Source organism: Leopardus geoffroyi, chromosome E2 (genome assembly GCF_018350155.1).
Source record: "Leopardus geoffroyi isolate Oge1 chromosome E2, O.geoffroyi_Oge1_pat1.0, whole genome shotgun sequence".
Classification (NCBI taxonomy): Eukaryota; Metazoa; Chordata; class Mammalia; order Carnivora; family Felidae; genus Leopardus; species Leopardus geoffroyi.
The window spans coordinates 15,609,264-15,625,415 of NC_059335.1; the positions used below are offsets into that span (position 1 = coordinate 15,609,264).

General features: G+C 51.2%; 2 protein-coding genes across 2 annotated transcripts in view; both read right to left on the minus strand.

Moving 5' to 3' along the window:
* Positions 1–60: 60 nt before the first annotated feature.
* On the minus strand, positions 61–923 carry CE2H19orf33 (chromosome E2 C19orf33 homolog). Its single transcript, XM_045442475.1, has 4 exons — positions 790–923; positions 559–671; positions 342–416; positions 61–212 (listed from the first exon to the last, which is right to left on the minus strand). Exons 1-4 carry the CDS (start codon positions 890–892, stop codon positions 102–104), a joined length of 402 nt encoding a protein of 133 aa, XP_045298431.1. The 5' UTR covers positions 893–923; the 3' UTR covers positions 61–101.
* Positions 924–9,928: 9,005 nt separating this feature from the next.
* SPINT2 (serine peptidase inhibitor, Kunitz type 2) overlaps positions 9,929–16,152 on the minus strand; it is a 28,368-nt gene continuing 22,144 nt past the window's right edge. The window contains exons 3-7 of the mRNA XM_045442476.1: positions 14,395–14,454; positions 13,044–13,097; positions 12,339–12,500; positions 11,986–12,024; positions 9,929–10,602 (exon numbers count right to left, since the gene is read on the minus strand). Of these exons, the coding sequence (XP_045298432.1) occupies positions 10,436–10,602; positions 11,986–12,024; positions 12,339–12,500; positions 13,044–13,097; positions 14,395–14,454 (482 nt within the window). The 3' untranslated portion in view covers positions 9,929–10,435. The remainder of the gene's footprint in view (positions 10,603–11,985; positions 12,025–12,338; positions 12,501–13,043; positions 13,098–14,394; positions 14,455–16,152) is intronic.

The following is a 16,152-nucleotide window of genomic DNA, read 5'->3' on the forward strand; positions in this document are numbered from 1 at the left end:
GGGACGGACGGGCGGGGCGGGGCCGGCACACCACAGCACCTCGAGACCGGAAGGCGGCCGTCCGGCCCAGAAAAGGTTTAATGAGACCCCCGCCCAGGGGGTCAGTGAGGAGCCTCTTTCTTCGCCTTTTCTTTCTTCTTCTGCTTTTTCACCTTGGGCTTCTTGACCTTGCCGGCTGTGCTTTTGTGCTTGTCCGACGCGGCAGCGTGAGGCTGTGGGGCCGAGGGCGGTGGGGATGGGAGAGGAGAGAGACGGTTCCACCGGTGGAACGATCGCCCGGCATGTGGGCCGGGACTCTGCCCTCACCTGGAATGCGGGTGGGAGCGGGGAAAGCCTCTTACCTTTGCTTCCACGTCCGAGTCGCCGGAGCTGCTGCTGCTGCTGGAGTCTGAGGAGCTGCGGTGACCGTGGCCATGCTAGTTGGAGGCAGGACAGTGAGGCCAGGACGCCTTACCCCGCCCCCAGGTTGGAAGCCCCAACGCTCCCGGGACCCTGGGTTCAAAGGCAACACCCCACCTTCATACCGGGAGGCGCGTGCCTGGTCCTGAGGTGACTTACCTTCGGTTTATCTGCTGCCCCGGCCTCTGACGGGCCCTGAACTTTGGGGGTGCTGTGTTTGTGGTCTCCCACCTGGGCTGTCCCCTGTGGCTTCTTGGAGGTGGAGTCCAGGGCTGTGGAGAGAGAAGTCGGGTGGGCTGGTCCAGGCGAAGGAGATGCGCCCTTGGAGGAGGTTTCTGGGTTTCCATCTGGCCCCCTGCCCCTCAAACTCCCCACCTCCCAGGAGCGCACCTGCAGCCAGGTCGAACTCCATGGTGAGAGAAGGTATGTGGGGAGCGCCAGGAGGGCCTTTGTAGTGCCAGGAGGGCAGAGGGAGGGGTGTGGGGAGGAGCATGGGAGCTGCCTGCCCAAGGACTTCTGCGGAGCCCCACCCAGCCTTGTTCAGAGTCCTTAGCCTTGACTCACAGTCCCCCCCCCCGGAACACTCAACTTTTTCTCTGTGGGAAATGGGGATTTCCTCAGTTAATTGTTGTATTTCCACCCCACCTGGTGGACTTGGCAAGTGAGGGGGGACTGCGTGGATGGGTTTGGGAGGGCAGTGTATGAGCAGCTAGCTGTAGACTTCTGGGGAGGGGGCTGGAACTGTCATCTGCTTCCCTCAAAAGGGTCAGATGCCTGCTTTTGAAGGAACGGGAGGGAGGGTGCCTCCCCATGCCCTATGTCCTGTCATAATGTTAACACTCCCTGTGTACTTACCACATGCCAGGCACTGTTCCAAAGGTTTCACACTCATGAAGTCACTTTCAACAACCCCTGGATGGATGGCTCTGTGAGCAGCAGTGTCCAAAGGGGTGAAGAGCATGAACTTGGAATAAGCCTGCTGGATTAGAAGCCCCACTGTACCACTTAGTAGTGGTGTGAGCTCAGGAAAGTTGCTTTGCCTCCCTGTGCCTCGGTTTCCTCATCTGTAAATGGCAGCTACCATATGGGGTTGTAGTAAGGATCAAAAAGTTTCCTACGACTGTGCCTGGCACAGAGTAAGTGCTTGTAAAATAGTGTTTTGGTTTGTTCAGTTAAAAGGTGGGTATTGTTATTATCCCTGTTTTACAGATGAGAAAACCGAGGGACCAAACATTGAAGTAAGATGATGAACGGCAATGTAGTACGAAAGGGCTAGAAGTGGGATTCACACCCAGACAGTGTGGCTCACGGCCAAGGCTCTGCCTGGTTCCTGTGGCTCACCTGGTGAACGCTCAGGGGAAGGGACAGCCCCTGAATCCAGTCTGCCCTCCTCGCGCCGGGCCTGGCCAGTCGGTCCGAGGGCGAAGCTGGGAGACCTGAGCCATCTGCTCCCATTGCTGTGAGGCTAAGTGTCCTTGCGGGTCCCTCCCTGGCCCCGCCCTGCCACCAGGAGCTGGGCTGCCATACCTGCAGGAGCGGGCAGGCAGGGCTGGCATCCAGGTGGCAGTGATGACTGAGGCCTGGGGATGATGATGAACGGGGGGTGATCAGCCTTGTGCACTGCGGCCTCTGCTCCGGAGTGGGTTCCTCAGAGGGGCCTGCTCTGACTGCCGGCTCCACGTTGCCTGTCCCTTTAACCTCTTTCCCCTGCTTGATGGTCAGCATAGTCCTTGCTTACTTCTATCTGGAGTTATCCTTATTCTCAGTTCCTTCATCGTGTATCTGTTGAGTACCTACTATGTGCCTGGCGCAGTCCAAGTGCTAGGGATACAGAGGTAACAAAACCAAAAATTCCAGCCTCATGGAATTGACATTCCAGTGGGGGAAACAAAGTAAAATGTACAGAATGTTGATTTTTTTTTTTTTTTTTTTAATGTTCGAGAGAGAGAACAGAGTGTGAGCAGGGGAGGGACAGAGAGAGGGAGACACAGAATCCGAAGCAGGCTCCAGGCCCCGAGCTGTCAGCACAGAGCCTGACACGAGGCTCGAATTCACAAGCAGTGAGATCATAACCTGAGCCGAAGTCGGACGCCCAACCGACTGAGCCACCCAGGCGCCCCGTAAAATGTACAGAATGTTAGAAACAAATGGAAACTAAGATGTCCCATCAGCTGGTAAAATGTATCTATACTGGGATGTTACTCAGCCATAAAAAGGAATGAACTGACATATACCGCATCACACGTGAACCTCAAAAACATGCGAGGTGAGAGGTGCCAGACACAAGAGACTACGTATTGTAGGATGTCACTCATGGGAAGTGTTCCGAGAAGGGCTATTGAGACGGCAGGTTAGCCATTGCTGGGAGCTAGCTGCGTGGAGAATGGGGACTGACTTTGTAACTGAGCATGAGAGATCTTATTGGGGTGGGGATGAAAACACGTTCCAAAACTGACTGATGGTGATAATTGCACCACTTGGTAAAATTATTAAAAACCACTGAGATGCACATTTGAAATGGGTGAGTTTTATGTAACTCACACCTCAATAAAGCTATGTTTTAAAAAATAATATGTGCTAAGAAGAAAAATGCTGCTAAAAAGGGGGCTAGGTAATAACTATATGGTCTGTTGGGAAGAGGCTGGATTTCAGATAAGAGTTAACAGGGAAAGCTTTGAGTAAAGATCTGGATGAGGAGGTAAGCAAATGCAAGCACATTAAGTGTTGTAGGCAGCAGGAATGGTAAGTGCAAAGGTCCTGAGGCAGGAATGTACCTGTGTGATGAGCTGCAAGGAGTTCAGAATGGCAATGAGAATGGAGGGGGAAATGTCGGTCAGGAGGGATGGACAGTGGGGGGACTCGTACATCAAAGATCTTTGATCTTTACTCTGAGTGAGAAGAGGTGGTGAATCATGATTGTGGCTTTGCCCACAACTAGATGCAGGATATGAGAAAAAATGTTTCTCCAAGCAAAACGTAAATTCCACGTGGGTTGGAGACCTTGTCTGCTTTGCTCAGCACCCAGAAAGGGTGCGTGCTGTCATTTGGTGAATTAGCGAGGTTACCTGATGCCAGGCACTCTATTAATGCGATGGCAGGTTACAGCAGGCAGAGTGGCTATGAGTGTGGGTTGTGGAGGTCAGTCTGCTCACAGGTGAGTCCTCACTCTCTCTCTTCTCGCTCTGTGGACAATTAAGTCAACCACTCTGCCTGTTCTGCCCTCTGTACGGTGGAAGACTTCCCTCGGAAAGTGATGGTTTTGCCTGGCACAAGGTAAGTAGATGCTCAATAAATGGTAGTTTGTATTATTCACAAACACAATCTCCTAAGATTACTCATTAAACTGGCAGTAGGATCCCATGTTCTATATGAGGCAGTTGAACCTCAAAAAGATGGTTTTACACCCAACGACACTGAGCTAGTAGGTTGCAGAGCAGTAGTGGGAGGCCTTCCAGACACAAGACGAAGTGGCTGGCTTTTTACTACTTTGCTAAGATTGTGGGGAGGGTGAGTGGCTCTGGGGAAGGGCACGGCCTGATCCTCCAAGTTCCCCTCTGTTCACTCCTGACTGTATTGTACTAACTGTGTTGTAGTTAGGGTGTGGAAAAGAGCAGAAAGCGTTAAGCGTTAAGCGTTTTCTCTCCCACAGAATCACTCAGGGACCCGGGCTCCTTCCTCTGTCCTGTATCCTTCCAGGGATGCCCTTGGACATACGGGAAGCTGGCTTCCATCACTGGGTTGTTGGGAAGGGAAAGGGCAAATGGAGGGCACACCAACTCCTTTAAGGACTTCACTCGGAAATAGCACGTGTCCCTCTTGCCAGGTCAGACACATGGTCACGTCTAGCTGCAGGGGAGACTATGATGATCTCCCAGCTCCTAGCTGGGTAGCCATGTACCGAGGTAAAACCTGGGGACTTTCCTGGAAGAAAGAGAGGGAAAACAGATGCGGGATCCTGTCACTACTCCCTATTGGTGGCAGTGAATATACACTTACTCCCTTGCTTTAACCCAGAAGATTGACAAACGGACACCAGATTAAAGCCTGGAAGGTGAACACAAATGCCTGATGAGAAACAGGTGAGGGCTAAAGATTGTCCTGCTTCTGAGAAAATAATCCCTCCATTCAGTATTTGTGTACCATGCTAACAGGTGCGGGGACAGTAGCTTATGTCTCCCCTGGCCCTGCCTGCCCCTGATCTCTTAACAGCTCTGCCCTCCTGTGTTTCCACATTATTTCTGCCTAAAATGACTTGGTTCTGAGGGTGCAAGCAACCCCTTCTTTGTAGGAAAAAGGGACTTGTGTCCCCAACTGTCCTGCAATATGGTCATTCACTACTAAATCAACTTACCCTTCCTCTAACATTTCTCCAGCTGACATTCTTTGGAGAGTCACGGAGGCCCTAAAGCTTTTATTTAATCACTGCAATTTATGAAGAGGTTGCTGGATGCCAACTTTAGTGGCCAGGGAAGCCAAGGGGGAGTGGGCTGCTGGGATACAGTCCTCCGTGGGGGTCCTGTGCTCCTCATCTGAGGACTGACCTTGCTCGTTGGAAAAGTAACTGCTGTGCAAGGTCTGCTTTCATCTCTTTCCTGAAGTTGGCATGAACAGAGTGTCCTGGTGCTATAAACATCATAATCCCTGTTCTGGAATATTTTCTTTGAACTTAACCACATCCCAGGAGATGGAGGACTTTAAGCACACAGTATGTAGAGACTGTTTACTTTCCCACAGAAGTGCTGCACTGGCCCTGTACATTCTGGAAAACTAATGATCAGAACATCTTGATGGGCCACCCTTTGGGATGTGCCAAGGGGCTGACAGCCCGGCCAGGGAAAGCCAGGCTTGGCCACCACTCAGCTGACTGTTGTGTCTGGGATTTGATTTCACTCTATTTGCAAGCTAGTAAGTCAGCCTGTAACTGTTTCCAAAATGCTGGCAGAAGCCTTGAGATTCCTGGGTCAGTGACAAAAGGCTTTATTACGGCAAGCAGCTTAAAGCATCAGCTTGTGTTGGGTTCCTTTGCCCCATGGGGGCAATGAGTTGCATTACAAGAGCAGAGCTTGGGGAACCTTCTGCTTCACAGGAAGCAGCAAGCAAGCCTGCTCTTTGTCCTAGAGGGAGCCATTACCTCATCCCGAAAGGCACTCCCTGCAAACCCAACCCTGAGAAGTGGCCCAGGTAACCAGCTGGCAGGGTCACATATTCTTGGCACGCCCAGGAAGCCTTGTAGCCGCATGAGACACACCTCTCCTGACAAGCCACCCCTCCTGGTTCCTGGTGAATTTTCACACGAGTATGCCACCCTGATTAATCGTCTAACAGAACCCGAGATCGAATCACTGTTTCTCTCACGCAGCATTTAAAGCAATCTCAACAAGACTCCAAGCAGCGGTGAGTCCTGTTGATAGGAGGCCGGCCTGTCGTCGAGCCTCCAGCTGTGAATCAGCAGGGCCTACGTCAGGATGGAATCCGACACTAATCTTATCATCCATTAGGATCCACCCGAGGGACTTCAGACTGACCTCGGTTCTTTGGCGTCATTACCAATTACAAGGCCCAAAAGCAACCCTTGTGCCCAATGGGGAGACATTATGGCTCGTTCTTTCCCACATGTCAACACACAGATTACTGGAGCACAGGGCACTGATTCTGGTTCAAGATTGGTTAAACCTGACTTGGACACCAGCACATGGGCAGTGCCATGGAGTACTGTAGCCTCAATCACTATGTACGGCATAAGCCACGGCTCCCTGGGCATCTGAAGTGTGTGATTTTGTTATCAGCTAGAGTGGAACGAGTCTGTGCAGGTCCATGTGTTTGTAAACGTGCAGGGTGGGGATCACATTCAGGAGCTGCTGCTGATAGCACCGGGCACAGCAGAATCGCCTAGGACAGGCCACACTGCCAGGTGCAGGGTTCAGCAGGCCAGGTGACTGGCAGGCTGTGGTGTTGGACCTCCAGGACGGAGCAATGGTTGCAGCTCCTACCATCAGGGTCTAAGGTGTTCTGTCCCTGAGGGTTTCCTGTCCAGTAGGTATAAATTTGCTTCTTAATGTTTATTTTTGTGAAAGAGAGACAAAGACAGAGCACGATCTGGGGAGGAGCAGAGGGAGGAGACACAGAATCAGAAGCAGGCTCCCGGCTCTGAGCTGTCATCGCAGAGCCTGACACAGGGACTGAAGTCATGAGCTGAGATCGTGACCTGAGCTGAAGACGGACGCTTAACTGACTGAGCCCCCCAGGCACCCCATGTCCCAGTAGGGATAGCGTCACCTCTTCTATCACCTACTCACACCTTAGACCTTTTGTTTGTAAAGGTCACATGAGAATGAACTAGTAGCATGTTTACAAAGTTACAGCAACGACATGGACCACTGCAGGGAGATTTGGCATGCAGGGCACTCAACGACCAAGTGGTCCCAGTCTTCATGATGCAGGACCAGTCATCCCAGGGAGAATCCAAGCAGACTCTTCAAAATTAACTCCAATCTCTGAGGGCCCTGGTGGTCGGCCTGCCCCCCCCCCCCCCCCCAGAGGATGCACCAATCAGGAGGGCTTGACATTAGGGGGGAAAGACGCACCATATGCAGCAGTGAGGAGGAAAGAATCCCAAATTTTCAAAATAGTTTATGTAGCTCCCAGTCCCTTTGACTTGGTCTTTACCCAGGAGATGGCCTAGAAATAATGGTCCCATTCTAGGGACAGCTACAGTCAGTGAACAAATGGCCTTACTAAAGTGTATACACCAGGAGGAGACAGTGACAGGTCTTTGTTGAGTTGATTTTTTAAAAATCCATTCCACCTCTTAGTGATACCAGGAGCCCAAGGATGACAAAGGCTGTGAAATGACCACTGAATGTCTTGGCTACTGGCCCACTGCTGGGCAGCCTTTCCAACAAACATTGTTAGCCAATACTGTTAGCCTGTAGATGGTCCAGAGAGTCGAAAACAGGCACAGTTTAGTTTCAAGGGCCACAGTGGCCTGGCAGGAGCTGGCTGACCACACGGGAACAGTGCGATAGTGAGACACCACGGGCAGACCAAGAGGGGTCCAGAGGTCCAATGTAGTCAATCAGCCGGGAGCAAGTGGGGCCCTGGGGGCCTCCCAAACCAGGAGACGCATGGGACACATTTCCACACAAGTGAGTCAGAGTGACAACTTGTGTCAGAAACATAAAGAGTACACTGTATGAAAAACCTACAAAAGCTCAACTGGTCTTGACGGTGTTAAAGAGAATTCACTTGATGATCTTCCTACTGCAGAAGAATTACTTTAAAGTGACTCCCAACAGTTTCTTTTAAAATCCAAAAACAACTCTTTTCTTTCACGTGACTCAGTTATGAAGGAGAGACAACTCTTGCTTATGTAGGTGGAAAGGTCCCCTGCTCAGCCAGAGGCATCACTGGACTCAAGGTCCCACACAGGAAGCCATGAGTGGGTTTGAGGGTGGCGCATGGGGTGGCAGGGGGTGTAGGGGAGAGCTGCTGGCTACTGAGGAGGCAGAGGTGGACACCAGCCCCCTGAAGGAGGCGCCCCTGCTGAGCACTTACTTTGGGCAACCTAATACCTGTGATCTCATGTGGCCCTCACACCCACCCACGGCACAGGTGAGGAAGCTGGAGGTTCAGAGGAGTTGAGCGGCCTGCTCGCTGCTGCACACCTGGAACAGTGGGCGGAGAGTCTCTTCCCAGTTTCAAGGTCCTCTTTGCCTGGACCACAGGCTCTCCCAGAGCTGGGTCCCAATTTATCTGGGACATGGCAGGCAGGTTTCAGCTGCTCACCATCATCTCCGAGGCTAGACTGCCAAGCTGCCTAGAATGCTTGGCAGGGAGAGGCCAGAACCAACAAGCAAGGTCTTCCACAAATGAGGAAGGCTTTTGCCCAACTTGCCTCTAAATACATTTCTAAGCCCAACGGGATGCAAGTCTTTACCCTAATGCACAGAATGTGAACTTTTTAGCCTGAGGGGATTTTTAGGAAGGGTGAAGGGAAGGGGACCAAAGCAACTTCCAAAACTGTCACCTCTATCCAGTCCCGGCCTGAGGCCCACCTTACCTCCTTGAGTCACCTCCACAGGTAGAAGCCCCAGACCGCCTGCCTGACCCCATGGGTCGCCCTGATGCTGCTCCATGCTCAGGACTATATGTTTGGAAGATGGGGAGGAAGGAAGGGCTTCCAGAGTCTAGAGACAGGAAGGGAACACTCACAGGTAGGCACAACTGGGGCCAAGTCTGGAAGCCAAATTCAGCCAGGCAGTACCCTGTCTTCATTTCATTGCAGGGGCACGTGGGAGACCTGAGGAAGGTTGCAGAGCTACAGGAAAAGATGAAAACCATGGATGCCAAAGTGACTGGAGTCAAAACCACTCCAATCTCAGGAAGGTCTGTCTTCCCCTGGATAGGATGCATCCTCACTCCCACCCTCCTGTACCCTCAAGGTGTGGATTACAGTTCATAGTGGCTCATTATTTAAAAAATAAAGAAATAAAAATTGGGGCACTGGGGTGCTCAGTCGGTTAAGCGTCTGCCTCTTGACTTTGGCTCAGGTCATGATCTCACGGTTTGTGGGTTCAAGCCCCACATCGGGCTCTGTTCTGACAGTGCAGAGCCTGCTTGGGATTCTCTCTCTCTCTCTCTCTCTCTCTCAAAACAGATAAATACACTTAAAAAAAATAATTATTTGGGGCGCCTGGGTGGCGCAGTCGGTTAAGCGTCCGACTTCAGCCAGGTCACGATCTCGCGGTCCGTGAGTTCGAGCCCCGCATCGGGCTCTGGGCTGGAGCCTGGAGCCTGTTTCCGATTCTGTGTCTCCCTCTCTCTCTGCCCCTCCCCCGTTCATGCTCTGTCTCTCTCTGTCCCAAAAATAAATAAATGTTTAAAAAAATAATAATTATTAAAAACAAATCAATTCAGTAGGGTATGGCTAGCATTTTTTTTTTTTTTTAAAGTAGGCTTCATCCCCAGGATGGAGCCCAACGCAGGGCTTGAGCTCACAACCCTGAGATCAAGACCTAATCTGAGATCAGGAGTCAGATGCTCAACCAACTGAGCCACTCAGGCACTCCTTAAAAAGTGAAACAGAATAAGGAAATATCAGAGATTACCACAGGTGGTAAGGCTAAGTGTTTGATCAAATTTTTAAATTTTTAAAAAATGTTTATTTTTGAGAGAGAGTGAGTGTGAGCAGGGGAGGAGCAGAGAGAGAGGGAGACACAGAATCCCAAGCAGGCTCCAGGCTCTGAGCTGTCAGCACAGAGCCTGAGGCAGGGCTCAAACCCACAAACCCTAAGATCATGACCTGAGCCAAAGTCAGACGCTTAGTTGACTGGGCCACCCAGGTGCCCCTGTTTGGTCAAATTTTATAGGCATTCAGTTGCAATGTAAGATGCATTTCATTCAGAAAGATCTGAAAGATGAGATTTTTTTTTAAGGAGTTCATTTCTAGAATGGGACATCTTACATAGTATTCTGTGTTAATTTTGGTAGAGTTTAAATCAGCAGTCCCATAAAGAAAAAAAACACTTGCTGAAATTTAAGGGAAGGCCCTTTTTATTAAGCTTGTACATTTTATTCTCTTCCTTTCAGAAGCCTAATAAAAAAAACATTTGTTACTGCTTACTTAAAAAACACACACACACACAAATCAAAAAACAAAGAAAACTATTAAAACATTACTTCTGTGATGGGAAAAGACACTACAGGATTCAAGGTAAGCAAAGAAAACTAATACCTGGGGCAAAGAACTAAACTGAAGAGCAGCCGACTCTGGTTTGGGGCCAGACCACTTGCAACGTGAGACAGAACCCACCTCTGAGAGGGTTTTCGAAGCAGACCCAGCCGGGAGACCAGGAAGCAGCCCTCTTACCTTCTGGAGAAATAAACAGACCCGAAGCCCTAATGATCGCACAAATACAAACCAATCACTCTACTTTAAAAAGCACACACACATTCTGCACTTGTCTCCCCTCCCTTCCCGGGTTCTCTTCATCAACAGGGACACCCGAGGAAGGGTGGCTTCTTGCTGGCAGGGCATTCACAGGACGTAGGTGTTCTTCACCAGCTGCTCCTTGTCGTCCCCAGAGCTCCAGACGGTGCGGAGGGTGCGCTCCTGGTTCCTCCGTGCCACCCGGATCAGGCAGACCACGGAGGCCCCCAGCAGGACAATCAGGACCATCACAAACAGCCCCACCAGGACCACCACTGGGGAGGAGAAAAAGGCCTCAGAACCGGCAGGATGAGAAGGACCATAGCCAGAGCAGGGCAGCACACAGTTCACGAAGGGTAAGGACTGGCAGCCCTTCTGCCAGAACCCCTGTGACTCCCACCTGGGAGGGTGTGGACAATTGGCACTGCCCGCCAGGGGAGTCCTCAAGGAATCTCTAGAGTCTGGAGAAGCAGGTTACTGAAAAAAGGAAGCGTCGTGCTATGTGCACACAGAGTGGGTATTTGTGTTCTCTCTGAACAAGGAAACCCCACTTCAACTCTGTATCTTCCTACCACCTCTCAGGGCAACCCATACAGGAGTCCCAAGCCAAAAACTGTGTACCATGATGTAAAAATCACACACCTCTGGCAAGTGTGTGAACATAAAACCCCAAGGTTTTGTGTTCACACAGCACACTGACCAGCTGGAGAAAGATGTGGCCCTGCAGGTGGCTGGGGTGGTTGGTTGCCTATGGAATGAAGTAAGGGTGGAGGCAAGGGCGTATTCGGAGCGGGGCCGGGAGGGGACCCTCGTGCTAACTGCCCAGGTAAATTCAACAGTGGTTGCTCCACTGCAGTCTCACTGGTCATCGAAGATGCTTTTTTTCAGGTGGGGCCCCACCTAAAGAATGTGGCCTTCTGTGACAGCTCCCTGGCTCCCTCTCCCCTTCTGGCTACAGAACTGACAGGGGCAATTCTTTCTCTACCCCAACCTTCCAAACCCGGGCTGTTTTCTGCACCCCCGCGCCTGGCAAACCAGATTCTAGCTTCGCTCCTCCTCTAAAACAGCAGACATGCAGGCCAGGTCAGGGCTCCTTAACAGGGAAATAGGTGGAAAGAGGTCAAACCAGTGTAGCAGGTCCTTTGTGCAAACACTACCATCCGTGACTCAAGCTCACAATCAGAAACAAAAGTGAGAGGAGGCCAGGTGTCTTGTCAGACCAGACTGCTTGGGGACAACAGCACTGGCCCTACCTCGCTCTGCCCACACACAGCAAGGGCTCTGCGGCTTCCTGTCACCAGGGACCAGCTCAGTACACCCCACAGCGGCAAAGTTCCCTCCAAACCTGGAGCCAGTCTCAGGCCCATGTGCAGCAGACCTCACAAGTCTTACAATAATAGTAGGACTTGTCCTCCAGTCACCCTGGGGCTGCTTGGGCGGAGACCGCCTCCCTTCAGCCCCCATTTATTACACTGCATAGTGGGACAAACATCCACCATATGTTCCAAGCTGCCTGACCATTCTCGTGCAGAAACATGACTCTCAACCAAAAAAGGTGTTTACAGTGAAGGATTACGTGTGAGGACAACAAGAGCCTGCAAAAATACAGCTGAGCTTGGTCAGGGAAAGCAGGTGGAGGAGGGCCAGAGGCTTCTTACCTTTAGTGCCATGGGGTAGGACAGGATACAACTGCTTGCCTAGAAGAGAATACACAACCCTCAGGTCAGCTCACAGCCCTCCCCACCAGAGCTGCCAGCAACTAGGTGTGCCCAGGAGGCTCTTTCTGAGGGGTTTCTTCCAGCTCTTTTGAGGGCCTTGCCACCCTGGTGGGGGCTTAGGACATGTCTGTGCAACAGCCGGGCCCAAAGCCCACCTGTTCCCCACAAGTGCACCAGAGAATGGCAGAGTCCAACGGACAGCATTTCCAAGGCCTTCCTTTTAGGGATGGGGAAATGGACCAGTGGCCTCATCCACCCACCGTTTCTTGGCTTTAGGAATCAGCCAGGCTCACCAAAGCAGTGGTGCATGCACTCCTCCTTGGAGAGATAGCTGTTTTTATTGCCCCGGCACCCTCCGTAGATGAAGTTGTCACAAGAGTTCTTCTCCACATCAAAGTACCAGCGTGGGAAGGACGCACGGCAAGGCCCAGTGACTGCTTTGGCAGTGCAGTATTCTGAGAGCGACACAACCCAAGGAGTACAGATTAGCAGGGCCCAGGCATGAAACAAAGCTGGAATGCTCCAGAACAGTCACACTGCTGCCAACAGAGAAACAACTCTCTGCTAAAGGAACTTATAAATTACAGACGTGGCCAGTCTGGCCCAATTGACACTCCTCCATGTTTTCAGATATCTTTCTCTTTACAGCCGGACTCTGTTGCTATAGAGATCACTCTAAGTCGGGCACTGTTCTTGGTCTCAAAGAGATCTGTCGTAGGGGACTCAGAGGCAGAGCTACGGTGATCTGCCCACAGCCATGCGGGTGGTGAGAGGCAGAGCCTCACGCCATATCGCCTCTCTAAAGTCAAGCTCCCGCCTACATGCTGTGGCACATCCACTTCCTGCAGGCCTGGGGCATCCTTGTGGGTTCTACCACCTGGGAAAGGTCAGGAAGCTCTGCTCTACAACTTCTGTAGTGGAAATACTCAAGTGTGTCTCAATTCCCAACGAAGTAAGAAAACATGTTTTTTCCCATAAATATTTTTTAAAAGTTATACCTTCGTAGTTGAAAATGTCACTGGCGAGGTCATCAGAATCCTGCCTTCTGGGAACTAAAACACAAACATCCAGATTAGGGAGGCTGGGCTGGACACAGGACACATAGCCTAGATGGGACTGAGTCTACAGGGCCCACTGAGGGAGCACGACACGCTGGCAACCCACCAGGAATGGAGCCCCCTCCACGGTCAGGTCTGTCACCTCCCACTCCTAACGGGCTCTACAACACACACCGGAATGAATGCTGGATGGAGAGGCCTGCCTTATGCCTCAGGGGTTACTATGCAAACTAATCCCAGCCACAATTTGTGGGGCGATGAGGAAGATGGTCTTGTTCATTCATTCTCTGACATAGGGAGGCCCCTCCTTCTCCTGGGATATTTTCTTCTGAAATAGGATGGAAACCAGAGTTATCAAGCCAGTGCCTGAGATTCTGGATGACCTTGGAGGCCTTCCTGTGAATAAACAGTGAACCCAGACAAAGCAATGGCTGGGACAGTCACAGGATTCCTGGCTTAGCAAAACTGGAGAGTGACTCTAACAAGCCAGCCAACCACTGAACTAATAAATGCTCACTCACACATGAGCACCGATGTCAGAACCAGAGGGCCAAAGCCAAGGCTGCAATCAGTGCATGGCTACTGGCCCCAGGAGCTGTCCTCAAATGGGGCGGGCAGGGGGCGCAGATTTCCTCCCTCCACAGCAAGTCTTGCCCAGCGGAGCCCATTGCCTGGGAACTGGCCTTCAAGAAAGCTGGGTTGGACTTGCCAGTGCATCTGGACCACTCACCCCAGGCTCCCGATACATGCAGAGTCCTTTAAGCATAAAGGAGGAATGGGGCAGCTGCTGTCAGCGCTACAAAGCAAGCTAACACAAAGCTCAGGATCAAGGACTGCAGTGGGAATGGAGGCGGGGATGGCAGAAGACAGAGGACTCAGCACAGGAGGGAGACAGCAAGGAGGACAGAGAACAAAGGAGACAGATCAGGGAAGGAGAGGTGGGGTGGGGGAGTGAAGGCAGCACAGCAGGCAGAGGCCAGCTCAGAGAGAAGGAAGGGGCCTGAGCTGTAGGCAACAGCAACATCCACAGTCCCTTGTCCTGTAGGAAGAAGCAGAGGCCAACCCAGAAGCAATGTAGAACCCCGCAGCCCTTTTGCCCGTTGGACAATGTGAACTCCCAGCGTAAGGATGACAGAAAGGAGCCAAAAGCTAGCAGCCCAGGCAGAAATCCTGTTTGCCAATTCTGGATAAACAGACCAGGAGGCGGAAGCCCTTGTACTGCTCCCAAATTACAAATGTCCTCATGGTCCAGATAGCCCTCATCATAACCTCGGTTGTTTTAAGAACCTACCACTTGGGACAGAGGAATCTGCTCCATTCCTGCTGGTGGCCAGATCATCGATGGTGTTCTCTACAAGGGAACAAACAACACGGTGAGAAAGTGCACCTCAAGACTGCCTGGTGAAACAAAACAAATAGAGTCCCTGAGCAGCCATGGTCCCATGCACCTCTCACAGTGACTCCCGTTTCTCCTTTATGTGGGCCCTTTGATGTACATGCTGGACCGCAAGCCTGCTAGAACTTTGGAAATAAGGAACCAAGACTGCCCTTGTGGGTGAAACTTTAAGATCAACTCTCTGGGAATCAGAGCAAAGATGTATGAAGTGACTTCTAAAAAGACAGAATGGCCTCCGAGACCAAACAATCTGTTTAACTGCATTAACTCACCTAATGAATTAAAAAAGTGAGTACGTAGGGGCGCCAGAGTGGCTCAGTTGATTGGGTATCCGACTTCGGCTCAGGTCATGATCTCGCGGTCTGTGGGTTCGAGCCCCGTGTCAGGCTCTGTGCTAACAGCTCAGAGCCTACAGCCTGCTTTGATGTGTCTCCTGTTCTCTCTGCCCCCTCGCCGCCCCCCTTTCAAAAATGAATAAATATTAAAAAAAAAAAAGTTAAAAAAAAAAGTGAGACAGTGTGAAATGTATTTAATGCCACTGTACACTTAAAAAAATGGTTATAACGGGGGGTCCCTGGGTGGCTCAGTTGGTTAAGCATCCAACATCGGCTCAGGTCATGATCTCATGGTTTATGGGTTTGATCCCCACATCAGGCTGTGAGCTGTCAGCACAGAGCCTGGAGCCTGCTTCAGATTCTGTGTCTCCCTCTCTCTGTGCCCCTCCCCGCCTTGTATGCGCTCGCTCTCTCTCTCTCTCTCTCTCTCTCTCAAAAATAAATACACTTTAAAAAATTTTTTTAAAAATGGTTGTAACAGTAAATGTTATGGTACGTATGTTTTATCTCACGCATACACACCAAGTTATGGGGGGAGGGGTGGAGAGGCTAGCCCACTAAGGAAGTACAAGGAAGTGTGGGCAGGGTCCAGGAGGGACAGAACCTGGCTCTTCTGCCTCCCCGCTGGTCCCTGCAGACCTTGTGCGGAGGCACGGGGCCGGCCTAACCTGATGCCATTGAACATTCACATCACAAACCAGCTCCCCTTGTTCTGCCTCTGTCCACATCAAGCAACCTCCTGGGAATCTGCCTGAGAGGCTCACCTACGTGGACTACAGGTGCAGCAGGCACAGAGACCCAAGTGTCTGGTCCCCGGGGTAGTTCTGGTTCTCATTATAAATTAATAAACTGACATTCTCATTCGGCTTCCCATAGAGGTTACCCGCCTGGGAGAGAATATGCTGGCAAAAGACCCTGTGACTAGCTGCCCTGGCTGCTCCAGCTCTCCTCACGAGACTCACGAAAGACTCACGAGAGATTGCTTCAACAACACATGCAGTGGAGCCACACTCAGGTGCCAACAAATGAGCTTTCTGGGCCCTCAGACTCCGGCCCACCTCTAGGGAGACAGCTGTCTGCCTTCTCCAGCAAACACAACCACCCATGACCCCTCATGGCAACATCCTCAGTGCCCACTGTTCACTGCCTGTGTTCTTAAAACTTCCAACTGTTTTCCTAAAAAAGTAAAGAGAAACTAGAACAGGCAGGTACATTTGCGACAGTCAACTCTTGACAGAAAAGGCAGCAAAAATATTTCCCTTTAATTCCTGCTCCCATACCGGTCACAGCTGACCACAAAAAAAATATAATAAATGGT

Coding starts and splice junctions, on each gene's coding strand:
- CE2H19orf33 (XM_045442475.1), bottom strand. CDS start 892: ATGCTCCTCCCCACACCCCTCCCTCTGCCCTCCTGGCACTACAAAGGC. Junction 672..789: donor GGAGTTCGACCTGGCTGCAG/GTGCGCTCCTGG, acceptor CTCTCTCCACAG/CCCTGGACTCCACCTCCAAG. Junction 417..558: donor GGGCAGCAGATAAACCGAAG/GTAAGTCACCTC, acceptor GCCTCCAACTAG/CATGGCCACGGTCACCGCAG.